The 13,603-nt window shown below is 45.1% G+C and overlaps 1 protein-coding gene across 3 annotated transcripts in view; it reads left to right on the forward strand.

Moving 5' to 3' along the window:
• PRKCQ (protein kinase C theta) overlaps positions 1–13,603 on the forward strand; it is an 85,995-nt gene that overhangs the window by 42,491 nt on the left and 29,901 nt on the right. For all 3 annotated transcript variants that reach the window (XM_074942682.1, XM_074942683.1, XM_074942684.1), the window contains 3 exons: positions 462–585; positions 5,795–5,955; positions 8,567–8,740. In XM_074942682.1, the coding sequence (XP_074798783.1) occupies positions 462–585; positions 5,795–5,955; positions 8,567–8,740 (459 nt within the window). The remainder of the gene's footprint in view (positions 1–461; positions 586–5,794; positions 5,956–8,566; positions 8,741–13,603) is intronic.

Here is a 13,603-nt window from a genome sequence, read left to right on the forward strand (position 1 = left end):
CATGGTTTAGTGGATAGGGCACTGGTGTGGCATTCAAGAGACCTGGGTGGTATCTACTGACCCGCTGTGTGAACTGGGGCAAATCATTTCACCCTCTGTTTCCCCTTCCACTCTGTCTTGTCTATTTGGATTGTAAACTCTTCAGGGCAGGGACTGTCTCTGACTGTGTGTGTGTCCAGCCTGCAGCACAATGGGACCCAGATCTTGGTTGGGGCCTCTAGGCATGACTGTAATATATAGAACCACACAGAGACTCAAACTCTTCCACAGTGTGTTGCTTTAAAGAAACAAAGACTCCAAAACCATGACCTTCCTAATGCGTTTAATTGATGACTTTAGTTAGTAGCCACCTCCTTGTCTTTCTATAATTATGCCTGTGCGGATGAAGCAGGTATCATAAGAGACCTGTGCTCGTAGGCGTTTTCAGCCAAAACATTGCTCCTTTTTTGCTTGTGACCCAGGCTCGCTGTTTGCGTGACACTGAACAGATCTTCAGAGAAGGACCTATTGAAATTGGCCTTCCCGTTCCTATGAAAGAAGTAACTCTGCTTCAGTCTGTGCCAGCACCTGCAACTGGGAAAAGAGGTAGCTCTCCAATTACGTGTATTGACGGTGCCAATTATTTAAACTGCTAGCAGGAGACAATGATAATAATGAATTTAGCCCTGGTCTACACTGGGGTGGGGGGGCGGTCAACCTAAGCTACGCAACTTCTGCTATGCGAATAGCGTAGCTGAAGTTGGCATATCTTAGGTCGACTTACCTGGCGGTGAGGACAGTGGCGAGTCGACCGCTGCCGCTCCCCCATCGACTCCGCTTCCGCCTCCCGCGAGCTGGAGTTCCGGAGTCGACGGGGAGTGCGTTCAGGGATTGATTTATTGCATCTAGACGAAACGCGATAAATCGATCCCCGATAGATCAATCGCTACCCGCCAATCCAGCGGGTAGTGAAGACCTGCCCTTAGTCCACTCATAGTACAGGAAACAGACACCCGTTGTATTATGTATATAAGCCATGCTCACTCTATGCTCTGTCCCCATCTGGTGGTGGTTTTCATCTTCCCCTGAGCAGGAAGCACTTCCCAAGCCTCAGAGGCTTCCCAGCTAGATTCCATGTTTGGACCATCACTTGTAATGCTGATGTCCCTGGATGGGTTGTTGACAGCAGGGATCAAACCTGGGAAATCCATAAATGAGCCTCTATTACTTGAGCTGAAAGACCTACCTCTCTTAGCCAAGGCCTAGCTGCCACCAGGAGACAGAGAGTCACACCGAGTGGGTGTAGCTTACACTCACAAGAGGTTCCTTCCAAGCCTCGCATGATGTGATGATTCTGACATCGTAGCACGGACATGATTTATGGCTTAGACCTAGTCAGCAACAATTCCAGTGCATTCTCCAAATAGTGGAGTTTCCACAAAATAACTCACTCCATGTGATATGTTCACTAGTCAATACAAAGCAACATCTGTCACTTCTAGAGTCATGCCTCTACCAAAATGTATCCCTCTCATCCACATTCTGTCATACCTACCCTCAAACTATTCTCAGCCACTCCATACAGGGGCAACTAATCCCCCTGGTCCCAGTGCAATTCCCTTCTACCTCTCCATAGACATGCCCTAACCCATCCATTTCTGTCTTCCAGTGACATGAGGCACAAAGCACCACATACACTGCTGACAAACTCTTCCCCAAATCCTCCTTTAGGTCAGGTACCCCAACACTTCCCCCACCCACAACCATATTCATCAGAACCTGAAGAAGAAACGTCACCCACTGTTTAGTTTGAACTATCTGCTCACCACTGAAAATTCATATCCTGGTTTTATTATTTTCTCTGTGCAGTGGCTTACAGCTGATGAAAGAGTAATGCTCTTTAAAGAGAGCAGCTTCAGAACAGTTTATATTTTTATTTATTTATTTACTGTTTTAGTACTGCAGGCATGTTGGTATAGTCTTAACTAATTATGCTGATTACAGAAAGGTTAATCTCCTGCAAGTGTTTAAGTGTTGTGTTTATCTTACCTGTGTACCCTGCCACGCTGTTGGCAAGCTACACTCTGCTGTTGACATGTGTACTTGTTCAAAGAACTGGCTTAATTAATTGTGTTTCCAGGGCTTGTTTCACTTTAATCTTTTCTCTCCTCTCTTGAATTTTATTTGTACTTAGCTTTGTGAACATCCCTGCAGGTAATGACCACTGATGCTGTGAGCCTTCTTTGTGAGTGTGGCCCACCTTCATAGCATGGCCACATCACACATTTAATAAAATCTGCACTCATACAAAAAATGGCCATTTAGGGGAAATGTTTCAAAGACACAGATATCAATTAGGTGCTGAAGAGCTTGTCTACACAAGGACACTCTGGAAGGTGAATCCAAATTAATTCTTAAAGTGGATTAGTTAAACCACATTAAATCCCTGCATGGACACTATTATTCAGAATTAAAGTGGCCTTAATTTGATGTGGCTTAATTCACTTCCAAAGTGTGCTTCAAATTCAAACCTTTAGTTAATTTGGATTAATTTTCCTGGATGTCCCCATGTAGCCATGCCATCATTCCCATAGAAAGTCAATGGAAAATCTCACCTTACTCACCCAAGAGCTGACCTAAACGTCAAAATGTGGGTTTTAAGTGGAATCTTTTAGCTCCCACGTTTGGAAATTACCTCCCCCTGAGAACCACAATAGCTTATATTCCTTTCATTATTAGCAGTGAACATTTAAAATTCAAAAGAAGTCAGAACACATTGGCCCAGATTCTTAGCTGGTGTAAATCACTGTAGCTTTATTGCAGTGAATGGTGTGACACTGATTTACACCAGCTGAGGATCTATTAATAAAATGGTTGAGTTGCACCATAGATTTAAGAACTACAGTATATGCTATGCCTACAAAATTCAAGTATCATTGTGACTGGATAATTGAGATCAAGGTGCATACATGCTAATCTGCAGTGCTAATGTGCACCTTGATGTGAAAGAACTGCATTTGGAAATAGCCAACAGGAGGCCATACCAGGAAGCTCCCCTTGTCTTTCCTGCTGTGAAGCTGTGTTCCATGACAGCACACTCTATGTTACTGGAGAGTAGGTTCAGGTGGGCAAGGCAGGGTACGGTAAGAGCATGGGCCTGTGGATCTGGGCTGGAGCCCCATGACCTGGAAAGAGGATTCTGTTCCCCTCCCCAGTTGACCAATGTGGAGAACCCTTGCACATTGTCTTCTTTCCTTTGAGCTGGGAATTTGCCCAAGGGGAGTTCAGCGCACAAGTCCCAATGACTTTCATTGCCCTCCTAACTCACATCGACTTGTCGGAAAATCCCACCTTTGGTCCATATTGCCTATTATTACCTTGGCATCCAAGGGCTGCAACACAACATATGAAATACAGCTCATAGAATGGGTAGCACAGAAACCACCTCTCCTGCAAGCTTTAAAATACATGTGTTAGGAACAAAAGCAAAACTAAGCCAAAGCTTAAACCCAATAAAGGTCACAACATTGGGCTCCCGGCTCAGATTCCAGTGAAACGGTGAGAAGAGCATGTTTCCTTTCCCACTTTGCTATCATTATCCATGGCCTTGTCATCTCAAGATCACATTGCTCTGCATGAGGGCTGCACATGGAGACCCCTGGGAAAATGAAGCTTTTGCAGAATGCTGCAGCCCACTTATGAAAGCAGAAGCATGTTATACCAATGCTCTGGAGCCTTTGTTATGACGGCCATCTTGGTCAACACCAGAGGCCTCTCGCACCAGTAGCATGACTCTCTACAGCTCAGTAAAAGGAAGAAAACAGTGAGCAATTCTTCTCCATGTCCACGTGGAGTAGGACAAGAAGCAATTGGCTTAGTGTGCAACAAGGAAAATTTTGGTTCGATAGTAGGAAAAACTTTCTAACGTTAAGGATACTTAAGTGCTGGAAGAGGTTACCAAGGGAGGTTGTGGAATCCCTACCATTGCAGGTTTTTAAGAACATGTTGGACAAACACCTGTCCAGGGTGGTCTAGGACAGCGTTCCTCAAATGCAGCCACCGTGGCCAAATGCAGCTACCAGGAGCTTTTCTTGCGGCCACAGACTCCTGGGCTGTAATGGGAGGGAAGAGGGAGCAGTGGCTCCTCCCACTCCCTGGTGCTCCTGGATGTCTTGGTGTTGGTTGATGGGGCTTCCAGCCAGGGTTGGGCCCTGTCTCCCTCTGGAGACGCCTGGGGCACAACTCTGGAGGAGAAGCCGGTGAGTTCCCCACCTTCTCAGGGATGGTGGGGCTCAGGCTTTGGGCTTCAGCCTGGGGGTGGTGTGGCGGTAGGCTCTGGCCACGAGGCTTCAGGCTTCAGACCTGGGCTTCAGCTCTGGGGCCTTGGGTTCCGTCCCCTAGCCACAGGGCTTCAGGCTCCAGCCCCCTGCTGCCTCCCGCAGCCAACCCTCGCCCCCGCCGGCCCTTGCTACTCCCTCCCCCACCCCTCATCCAGGGCTTAATTTATCCCCAGGCAGCCGGGGCTGAGTAAGCCCTGGCTGGGATGATTTAGTTGGGGATTGGTCCTGCTTTGAGCAGGGGGTTGGACTAGATGACCTCCTGAGGTCCCTTCCAACCCTGATATTCTACGATTCTATGATAAGTCTGCTGTGAAAAGTGGTACATGTAAGTTTGTTAATATCACTTTTCACAGCAGACTTACTAGGTAGCCATAAATAAATTACAGTGATTTGGACGTGCCTATGTGCATATTTATATGTTTTTCCTAAGCTAATTAAATATTTTAGGAAAAAGTGTGAGCGTGGCCACCAGCAAAAGTGGGCCGCCAAATAATTTGTCCAGAGAACTCCTGGTCTAGGTATATTTGGTCCTGCCTCAGCGCAGGGAACTGGGCTGGGTGACCTCTCGAGGTCTCGTCCAGCCCAACATTTCTGTGATTCTCTGACCCTAAAGAGCGAGACTTGCATCCTTTGTGAATTGGCCCCAGAGGAGGATCTAACATACGCTGATCAGTGAATTACATCTGCAGTGGCTTGCAGTTAGTTTCTAGGTGGAGTTCAAAATGTTGGTGTTAACCTATAAAGCTTTAAATGGTTTGGGACCGGCTTTAAACCATTTTTAAAGAGATGGTCCCCTTACCTAAGGGACCATCTCTTCCCCAGTGGATATTTATTTTATCTGTCAAGGTGGGCTGAGCAATCCTCTATATGGTATTGTGTGTTTGAGTTTATGGTATAGGTTCAGTAAGGAATAGATTCCTATACAGGTTTTTATAAATCTAAATAAATAGAATAGCCAGGAACCTCTTGAAAGTTCCACTCCAGAAACTGACAGCAAAGACAGCCAACCTGATCTGAACTTCTGGGATAGGAGCATGAAATTTAAACAGTGTCTCGTCTGTTTCACACAGCAGCCTTAGCAATGGGCTTGAAAGAGGCTCAAGGGTAAGATGTCATGGCATAGTGTGACAGCCAGCAAGAAGCAATGTCAAGTAAAAGCTGCACCAAATCTAAGGGTTTGGCCCTGTTCTTCAGCTTTGAAAGCAACACTGCAGTTAAAGGGTGTCATTCTCTTTCATTTACACCCACGTAAAATCGGGAGTCACTCTACTTAAGTCAGTGGAGTTACACCACTGTAAAAACTGACGTAACTAGAAGGAGATTGAGGTACAATGCCTGAAATCCACCTAGTGAGTGTGGACACCGGATTGCCATTGATTTTAATTGGAACTGGGTGTCTTTGAAAAATGTAAAAGTAGGATGTGGGTTTTTTGTTTTGTTTCTGGGTGTTTATTTTGCTTTGGGGTTCATTTCAGAGCCACAGGGAATCTCCTGGGAGACGCCGGTGGAAGATGTGACAAGCCCTGAGTCTCTCGTGGAATCAGAACCGGGGAAAGACCAGAAGTCTGAGCAGCTGAAATTAACAATCGATGATTTTGTCTTACACAAAATGTTGGGAAAGGGAAGCTTTGGCAAGGTAAGTGAGATGGGGCTGACGTGTGCTAAGTGAAGCCAGGTATTGCACTGCTGGAGAATATAAACAGCTTTTCAATGCCTGCGTGGATGTTGCCTTGCCAGGGGCAGAAGGCATGACTGTGTTTCCAAACCTCGGAAGAAACACTGACCCAAACCTCCTTAATGATAAATAAGATGTAAACATCACCACGGGTACCTGACTGTTGCATTGCATAGAAACCTAACTCTCCCAGGGCTCAAGCATAAACCCAGCCCCACCTCTGCATAGGAGAGTAAATATAATATAAGGGCCCTCTCACTCCCCTGCATCGGCTATCCACATCACCAGAGCCTGTGTAGAGGGGAAAGCTGCAGCCAGGCTGCTACTTCCCCTTTTATGCATGTGGGTGGGGAGAAGTTGGGCAGAGAATGGACTGGGTGGCGTCCTGGCTCTGCTATCAGCCAGCACAGCTGAGCTAGTTCAGAGGAGGTAGTAAGCTGCACCTGTAAAAAGGCTGGAGTAGATTACTTCCCCCTTCAAAGCAAAGAGGAAGCAAGGACCAGATTGTGAAGCCCCCTGTTCTTGGGGCAGTGCAACTATGCTCTGCCCCTTACTCAGGCTGGATTCAGCTACATCCCTTAGGTGTTTGGGGCCAGATCTTCAGCTGATGTAAATCTGTATAGCTCCACTGAGTCAATAGAGCTCTACCCGTCTCAACCGGCTGGGGATCTGTGCCTTGGATCTGAAACTCGAATCTTCTGCCTTCAGTGAACTCATCTGGCGCTCATGCAGTTCTGAGAGGCAATTCGGAAGCAACTCTTCATTGCAATTTAGCATCAACTAATGAGCATGCACATGTTGCCCAAAGACATCAGAGATGGAACCTGCCCCTGGGTGTATGGCTGATTCTTACATATTTTATGGACTGAAGCAATTGCTGTGGCCACGTCTTAAATCGTTAATGAAACATCTGATTTATTTTTTTCCATTTTGCTTTCCATAGTTGAACAAGCTTAGTACGGAAGGGCCAAATCAGGCCCTTCCACAGAAAACCGGGTGGGAGCAGAAAACACGACAAGCTTCCTCCACAGAATCCTCTCCAAATTCTTCCATTGGTTGGGGTGGGGTGTGTCCTCCTTTGGAGAAGACACAGGGTGTTCAGCCTTCATACCCTGCCACTCTCCAGAGATCTGTATGGGTTTCGATGGTACTGGGCCATCTGTGTAGAAGCCCATTGCCACTGCATTGACCTTACTGTCTCCTACCCTCTCCTGCCTCCCAGTCAGTCAGTTCCATGCTGGTTACTATCCCTTGAGCCCCTCTCTTAAAGAATATTCCATAGCATGGAGGGGCACTGAGAGAGAGTTGTTATAGCGTCAGCATTAATATTTCTGATTATTCCCCATATGGCATGGGAGAGGCGATACACAGCACACTGGTAAGTTAAACATACAAATAACCAAAGGAATAAATAAAACTTGCAAGGGGGTTGCGGATCCCCTGCACTTTTCCATATCTACGGTTCAGTAAACAGTACCGAGGAAGCCTCATTGATTATTCTTGGACGTTTAGCTAACCAAGGGGAGTGTTAATAATAAGACCTAACTCTTATATAGTGCTTTTTATCCATCGATCTCAAAGCATTTTATAAAGGATGTCAGTATCCCCATGATAGAGATGGGGAAACTGACACACAGAGCTGGAAGTGACTTGCCCAAGATCATCTGGAAAATTTATGACAGAGTTAAGAAGTGAGGCCAGGTCCTCTGAGGCCCAGTACAGTGCTTGGTCCACTAAGCCACATGGTTGCCCAGTACTGTAATTAGCCCGGGGGCCTAGAAGTCAGTCTACTTCCAACTCTGCTCCTGGCTCATTCGGTCATTTTGCCTCTGAGTGCCTCGGTTTCCCCATCTGTAAAAAAGGTATAATAAAGCTTGCCTATTTCTCTAAGACTCAATTCATTAGTACTTGCTACATGCTTTGAGATCCTCAGCCGAGAAACACTGTAGAAGTGCAACCTCTCTATTCATACTGCCCTCTGACCTTGCATTTAGAGCCAGATCCTCAGCTCGTATAAATCAGGCAATCAGTGGAGCTACATTGATTTATCCCAGCTGAGGATCTGACCCCAAACATTCCATTTATATATTGCTGACAAAATAATACTCCCCCATATGTCTTTTAGAGTATTGTCGTGGTAGGTCAGAAAATGGAAAACATTATTTATGAAAACTTGCATAAAACTGGTTTCAGTCACCAAAATTTTCACCTGTCTGAAGTGTTCCATCTACTTACATGGCCCGCATCACTGTGGTAACTGGGCACCTCATAGTCATTAATGGATTTATCCCCACAACACCCCTATGAGGCAGGAAAGTGTTACCCCTATTTTACAAATGCCGAGTAGATTGAGTGACTTTCCCAAAGCCTCAGAGGTTTGGGACAGAATCGGGACCTGAACTCAGGCTCCCTGAGTCCTAGTCGGGTGACTTAGCCACTAGATCATCCTTCCACTCTAAGTTGTCTCATCAACCTGGTGTTGAGCCAGTTATGCTCAACTCACTTCTTTAAATGGGTCTGAACATGATTTGAGAAAACACACTTCTTATATGAGGTGGCCTTCCCCTTCTAGGTCTTCCTTGCCGAGTTAAAGAATACGGATCAGTTTTTCGCTGTGAAGGCTCTGAAGAAGGATGTGGTTTTGATGGACGATGACGTCGAATGCACCATGGTGGAAAAGAGAGTCCTCTCCTTGGCTTGGGAGCACCCGTTTCTAACCCATGTGTATTGTACATTCCAAACCAAGGTACATACGGGCTTTCCATTTGTCCCCGAACATGCTGGGGACACTCTGCTTTACTCCGGTTAGTGGGCTAAAGCCTGAGCCTGTTTACTCTGAGGAAAGTTCTCTGAAACAAAACCTTCAGTCTCAGCATGTGCCTTGGAAACTTTGACCTCATCCCCAGCTTTCATCCAGAGAGTGCTGGGTGTAGGGTGGATAGGACACTTAGCCAGCTGATCCGCTCCGGGGAGCATGCTTGGACTTTGGCCCCTGTCGATTTATCCTGCTTTCCCCACCTAAGACTGGCTGTGCAGAGAGCCCCTGTGGTGCACCGGGGGTTGCAGTACGTACTAAGGGTGAAATTCAGTCCTGTGCAGGGGGACAGCAAAAGACATATCACTATTTAAGCTCTCAAAACAAGGCTTAAGTGGGACTTAAATCGTGCATGAGCCTTGTGCACCCGGATGCAAAACGTAGCTTCCAGAGGTTTTCTCTGTGTCCCTGACCAGCCTTTCAAGCACCATACCAGGCAAATTAAAAAGAACCAGTTTGTTTCCTTCCCTTTATATCAGTGGTCCCCAAACTTTTCAGGGTCACACCCCCCTTTCCCCTGTCCACGCCACCGCTCTGGAGCAGGGCTGCGGGTCCCGGGGGGGCATATGGAGAGGGATAAGGGGGCCAAGGCTGAGGCCACACCTGGGGACGGGTCTGGGGACAGGAACGGAGCTGCAGCCAGGGGCTGGGGCTGAGGCTGAGGCTGGGGGCAGGGCTGAGGCCGGGCCAGGAGTGGGGCCGCACCTGGGGGCTGGGGCTGGGGCCGGGAGGGGAAGCCATGGTCAGGCCACGGTTGGGGGCCAAGGCTAGAGCCAGGAGCGGAGCAGCAGCTGGGAGCTGGGGCTGTGGCAGAGCTAGGGGTGGAGCAGGGCTGGGTGGTGCTCCCTCCTCGCCCTCCATGGGGGCTGGCCCGGGCCTTGTTCCCCCCCCCCCCCGCCATGTTCCTCTGCACTCCCCTAGGCAGTTTGAGGACCACTGCTCTATATACTAAAATTTTAAACTGGCATTAAGACAAGTTTAACTGGGGATAAAATCTGGAATGACATCCCAATGACCACTCTGTTCACTCAGGCAGCTCTGGAAGGTCTGGATTCATCTCAGGAGGCTTCCATGCTCATTCGTATACCATAATTTGGCGATGTTAGATGTTGCTTAGTGCTAGATTAACAACATAGCAGCCAGTGTCATAGGAAACAAATAGTACCTCTGTTGCATATGCAGTTAGCTTCCCAAACAACACGTGTTTAAGGACAGTGGATGAAATTTACTGTGGAAAAGTCTGTGAACTCCTGTGTCAGTAGATCATGAAATTTTGAATCCTGGCATCTATTTTAGTCCTTTCAGGAGGATGAGCAAAGGGATACCCATAACATACGGGAAGGAAATTATGTACAGTTTCAGAGATTGTGGGGGAAAGATAAATGACCTGAAACTAAGGAAAGAAAACTGAGACTAGATAATAGGAAAAGTATTCTTAACAATAATAACAACTGGGAAGTGAAATATACTCCCAGTGGAGGTGGTTGATATTCAAAGGTAGGTTGGGTGAGACACCAGTGGGAATGATGTATAGCAATGTAGATGTTGCTAGAACAGAGTGTTGGTTTATATAGTCCAAGATCCTGCCATCAACAGTGGCCAACACCAGCTGCTTCAGAGGAAGTGCAATAACCCTACAGTCGGCAGTTATGGGGTAACCTGCCTCCAGGAAAAGCTTCTCCTAGGCTCCTAGGGTCAGAGGTTGGCTTATGCCCTGAAGCACAAGGATCTGTACAGTGAACAGTCCTGAAAAATGCAACGAGGTTAAATGAGTGATCACTTCAGGCCCCCCTCTCTTCGGCATGATGTTATATTCCCCTCTTGACGCATGTTAAGCATCTTCTTTGGTTTTACCCAAGTCAACTTTTCAACATTTTAAAGCAGTTTGGCCTCTTCATTTCACACTGTAGCTGTAGGACTTAGCGCATGTCTTTTTAATCCAAATCGCCCGTAGACTGTGATTGATTTCTGACTTATGTTTTTCTCCTCTGACCGAGTCAAGCAGTGATCATTCAACTCATGAAAGTCATTCTGAATGAGAGAGCTGTAACAAGCCGCAGACATTCTCTCACCACTCGATGGAGGCACGTTTTAATCAGAATATCCTCAGAGTAAGCATTTCATAGCAGATGCACTGGTGTGTAGAAGCCATGCCTAGGAGTTATTATGGGAATCTCTTTTTGAAGGCTTCACTGGACTGGCTTTTGATAAGTGGCTTCAAACAGAGAAGCGTGAGTCAGAAACCTTTCTGAAATATTGATTTGTTGGCAATGCGAAGTTTCTGAGTTCCTTTATGTACTGAATGCATCTACAAAGAATGGTAGAAACAGGAACATAGGCATCTCCATACTGAGACAGACCAATAGTCCTTTCAGTCCAGTGTTCTTCATCAACATCAATATCTGCCACGTGTCTTCAGAGGAATAAAATATCTCCCTAATGTACCTAGTTTGGACAGTATTATCCATTACGGGAAGTAGTTTCTGCTTGATCCCAGCAAGTGATGATCAATGTATGCTACGAACTATGAGAATTGATAGTCCTTTGGCCTGAATTTCAGAGATGCTGAGCACCTACAGCTCTCACTGACTTCCGTGGAAGATGCAATTCTTCAGCACTCGTGAAAATCAAGCCACTTGTCATTTTTAGCCTCCTTAGAATAAATGAAGATGCACTTTTTTCAAATGTTTTTGATATTTACCTTTTCTTTCTTTTTTTTTGGTCACCATGATCTTCTCAGCAGTGAGTTCAACTGGCTAATTATATGCTGTGTTAAAAAACTTTTATTTCATGTGATTTAAAGGGACATGGTAAAAACTGTTTTATAATTCCCATGATCCTAATCCTGAAATTATTTACTCCGATACAGTGTTAATCTCTGAATTAACTCTTCACCATTTATGCTGCTGCTTTTTATTTATTGATTGATTTTTGCATTTTGCTGATCTTGAACACTAAAAATAGACTTTCTATTTTTGAAAGTCAGTTACATTTTTGTTTACAGCTTGTTTCACTTCATACACCAGATTCTAGTTTACATTAAGGTCCCTCTAACAGTAAAATAGAAACCACATTTATTGTAGTTTAAAAATAAATGTTACTGAAACATTTCTATGCTGTTAGCCTTATCTTTTGTAACAGCTCATTTGCAGAACACCTAAAGGCTGAGCCAAATTTGACATAACATGTCACGTTAACATATGGGACTTAACACTTTAAGACTCCTGTTCACTGACAGAATAGTGTAAAGGGCCTTAGGGAAAAGGAGAATCAGACCCTTTAACTTCCATTAAAAATAAAATCTTGGGAGCCAATTCTGTGATGAGCTGAGAGTTTCAAGAAGCTTCAGTGGGTGTGGAGTGCACTCAGGATGTCATGGCGAACACTCAGTACCATGCAGCATTAGGCCATTAATATATACAAGCACTCCCGTCATCCTCTTATCAACATATCAAACCCACATCTTGATTAGAGCTGGTCAGGAATTCCCTATCAAAATGACACTGAATGTAGAGAATGGCATTTCTGGAAAATTGAATTTTCCAGTGAAACATTTAGATTTTGCTGCTTTTTTGTTGTTGTTGTTTTTTTTTAAATTTCCATCAATCTGAATCAGAATATTTCGAACATTTTGAGTCAGTTCAACATTAAACTTCATTTCCATATTGTGCTGCATTGCCTAATGGCAGTTGTACTTCAGGCCCCCATTCTCCCCTATGGGCAACATGGCCTCCCCCTCCGACCAAGCTGGGTGTTGAATCAAAGGACACATGTGCTCGCAGGTGCATTATGGGAAATGTAGTCCAGTCAGGGACCCTGGCCCAAATGGGACCTTCAGGCTCCCAGTCTAAGATTCCCATGGGGCAATGTAGCATCATAAGGAAATGGAGTTTAATTTTGAACTTATTCTAAATGAAACATTTTGGGTCAGTTCAACAAACTATAATAAAACATTTCAGTATGGGCATGTTGACATATTTCATTGTGATCGACAATGATGAAAAGAAATGCCTATCTATTTCTGAATCAAAATTTCTCAGAATATTTTGATCCATGAAATATTTCAGTAATCTGACTTTTCATCCTGATTCAGGACAAAAAAAATATTGAATCTTCAGATTTTTCTTTGAGTTGGAAATGCCTGTTTCCACTCATCTCTGCTATCAGCAGTGGCTAGGTTTTCTGTGCCTGTCACTATGCTGTTATATCAGCATCATACAAATTTAAGCCAGGGCAGTTCAAAAGACTAGCTTTGAGAAAAGTTGTAAAAACACAATTGTCCCCCACATTCAGGTTCACAATGGATCATTGTCACATCAAAAATATCAAGTCTGTATTGAAAAGACATTACAGTACTCAGGATGATGTCAGTACATGATAGGGGCAGAGTTCTGCCCTCTGCACAGCGGGTAGTCAAGGAAAGGAGGAAAGCGGGTGTCAGGGATTATTAAAGTGACAGAGAGCAATAGTCTCAGCTGGAGTAAATCTGCATAGCTCCATTGACTATCCCATTCCTCTACTGACAATCAGCACCATTTATACCAGCTAAACATCTGGTCCATAGGTTGGGGTTTTTAAGAAAAGCTGGTCAGAATTTTTTTTTGCCACTGCAGAAAATTTTGACTTTTTATCACAGATTTAAAACCAAAGTGTTTTGGCCAAAACCTTTTCAGTTTTCAGCGGAAAATTAGAGCATTTTTAGGTTTTCCCAACAAAAGATTGAAAATTTTTGAGCAGAAGGCAATTTTGGCTTAGTCAAAAACCCAATTTTCCATCCAAAAGGAATTTTGGAAA

Source organism: Natator depressus, chromosome 1 (genome assembly GCF_965152275.1).
Source record: "Natator depressus isolate rNatDep1 chromosome 1, rNatDep2.hap1, whole genome shotgun sequence".
Taxonomy (NCBI): Eukaryota; Metazoa; Chordata; order Testudines; family Cheloniidae; genus Natator; species Natator depressus.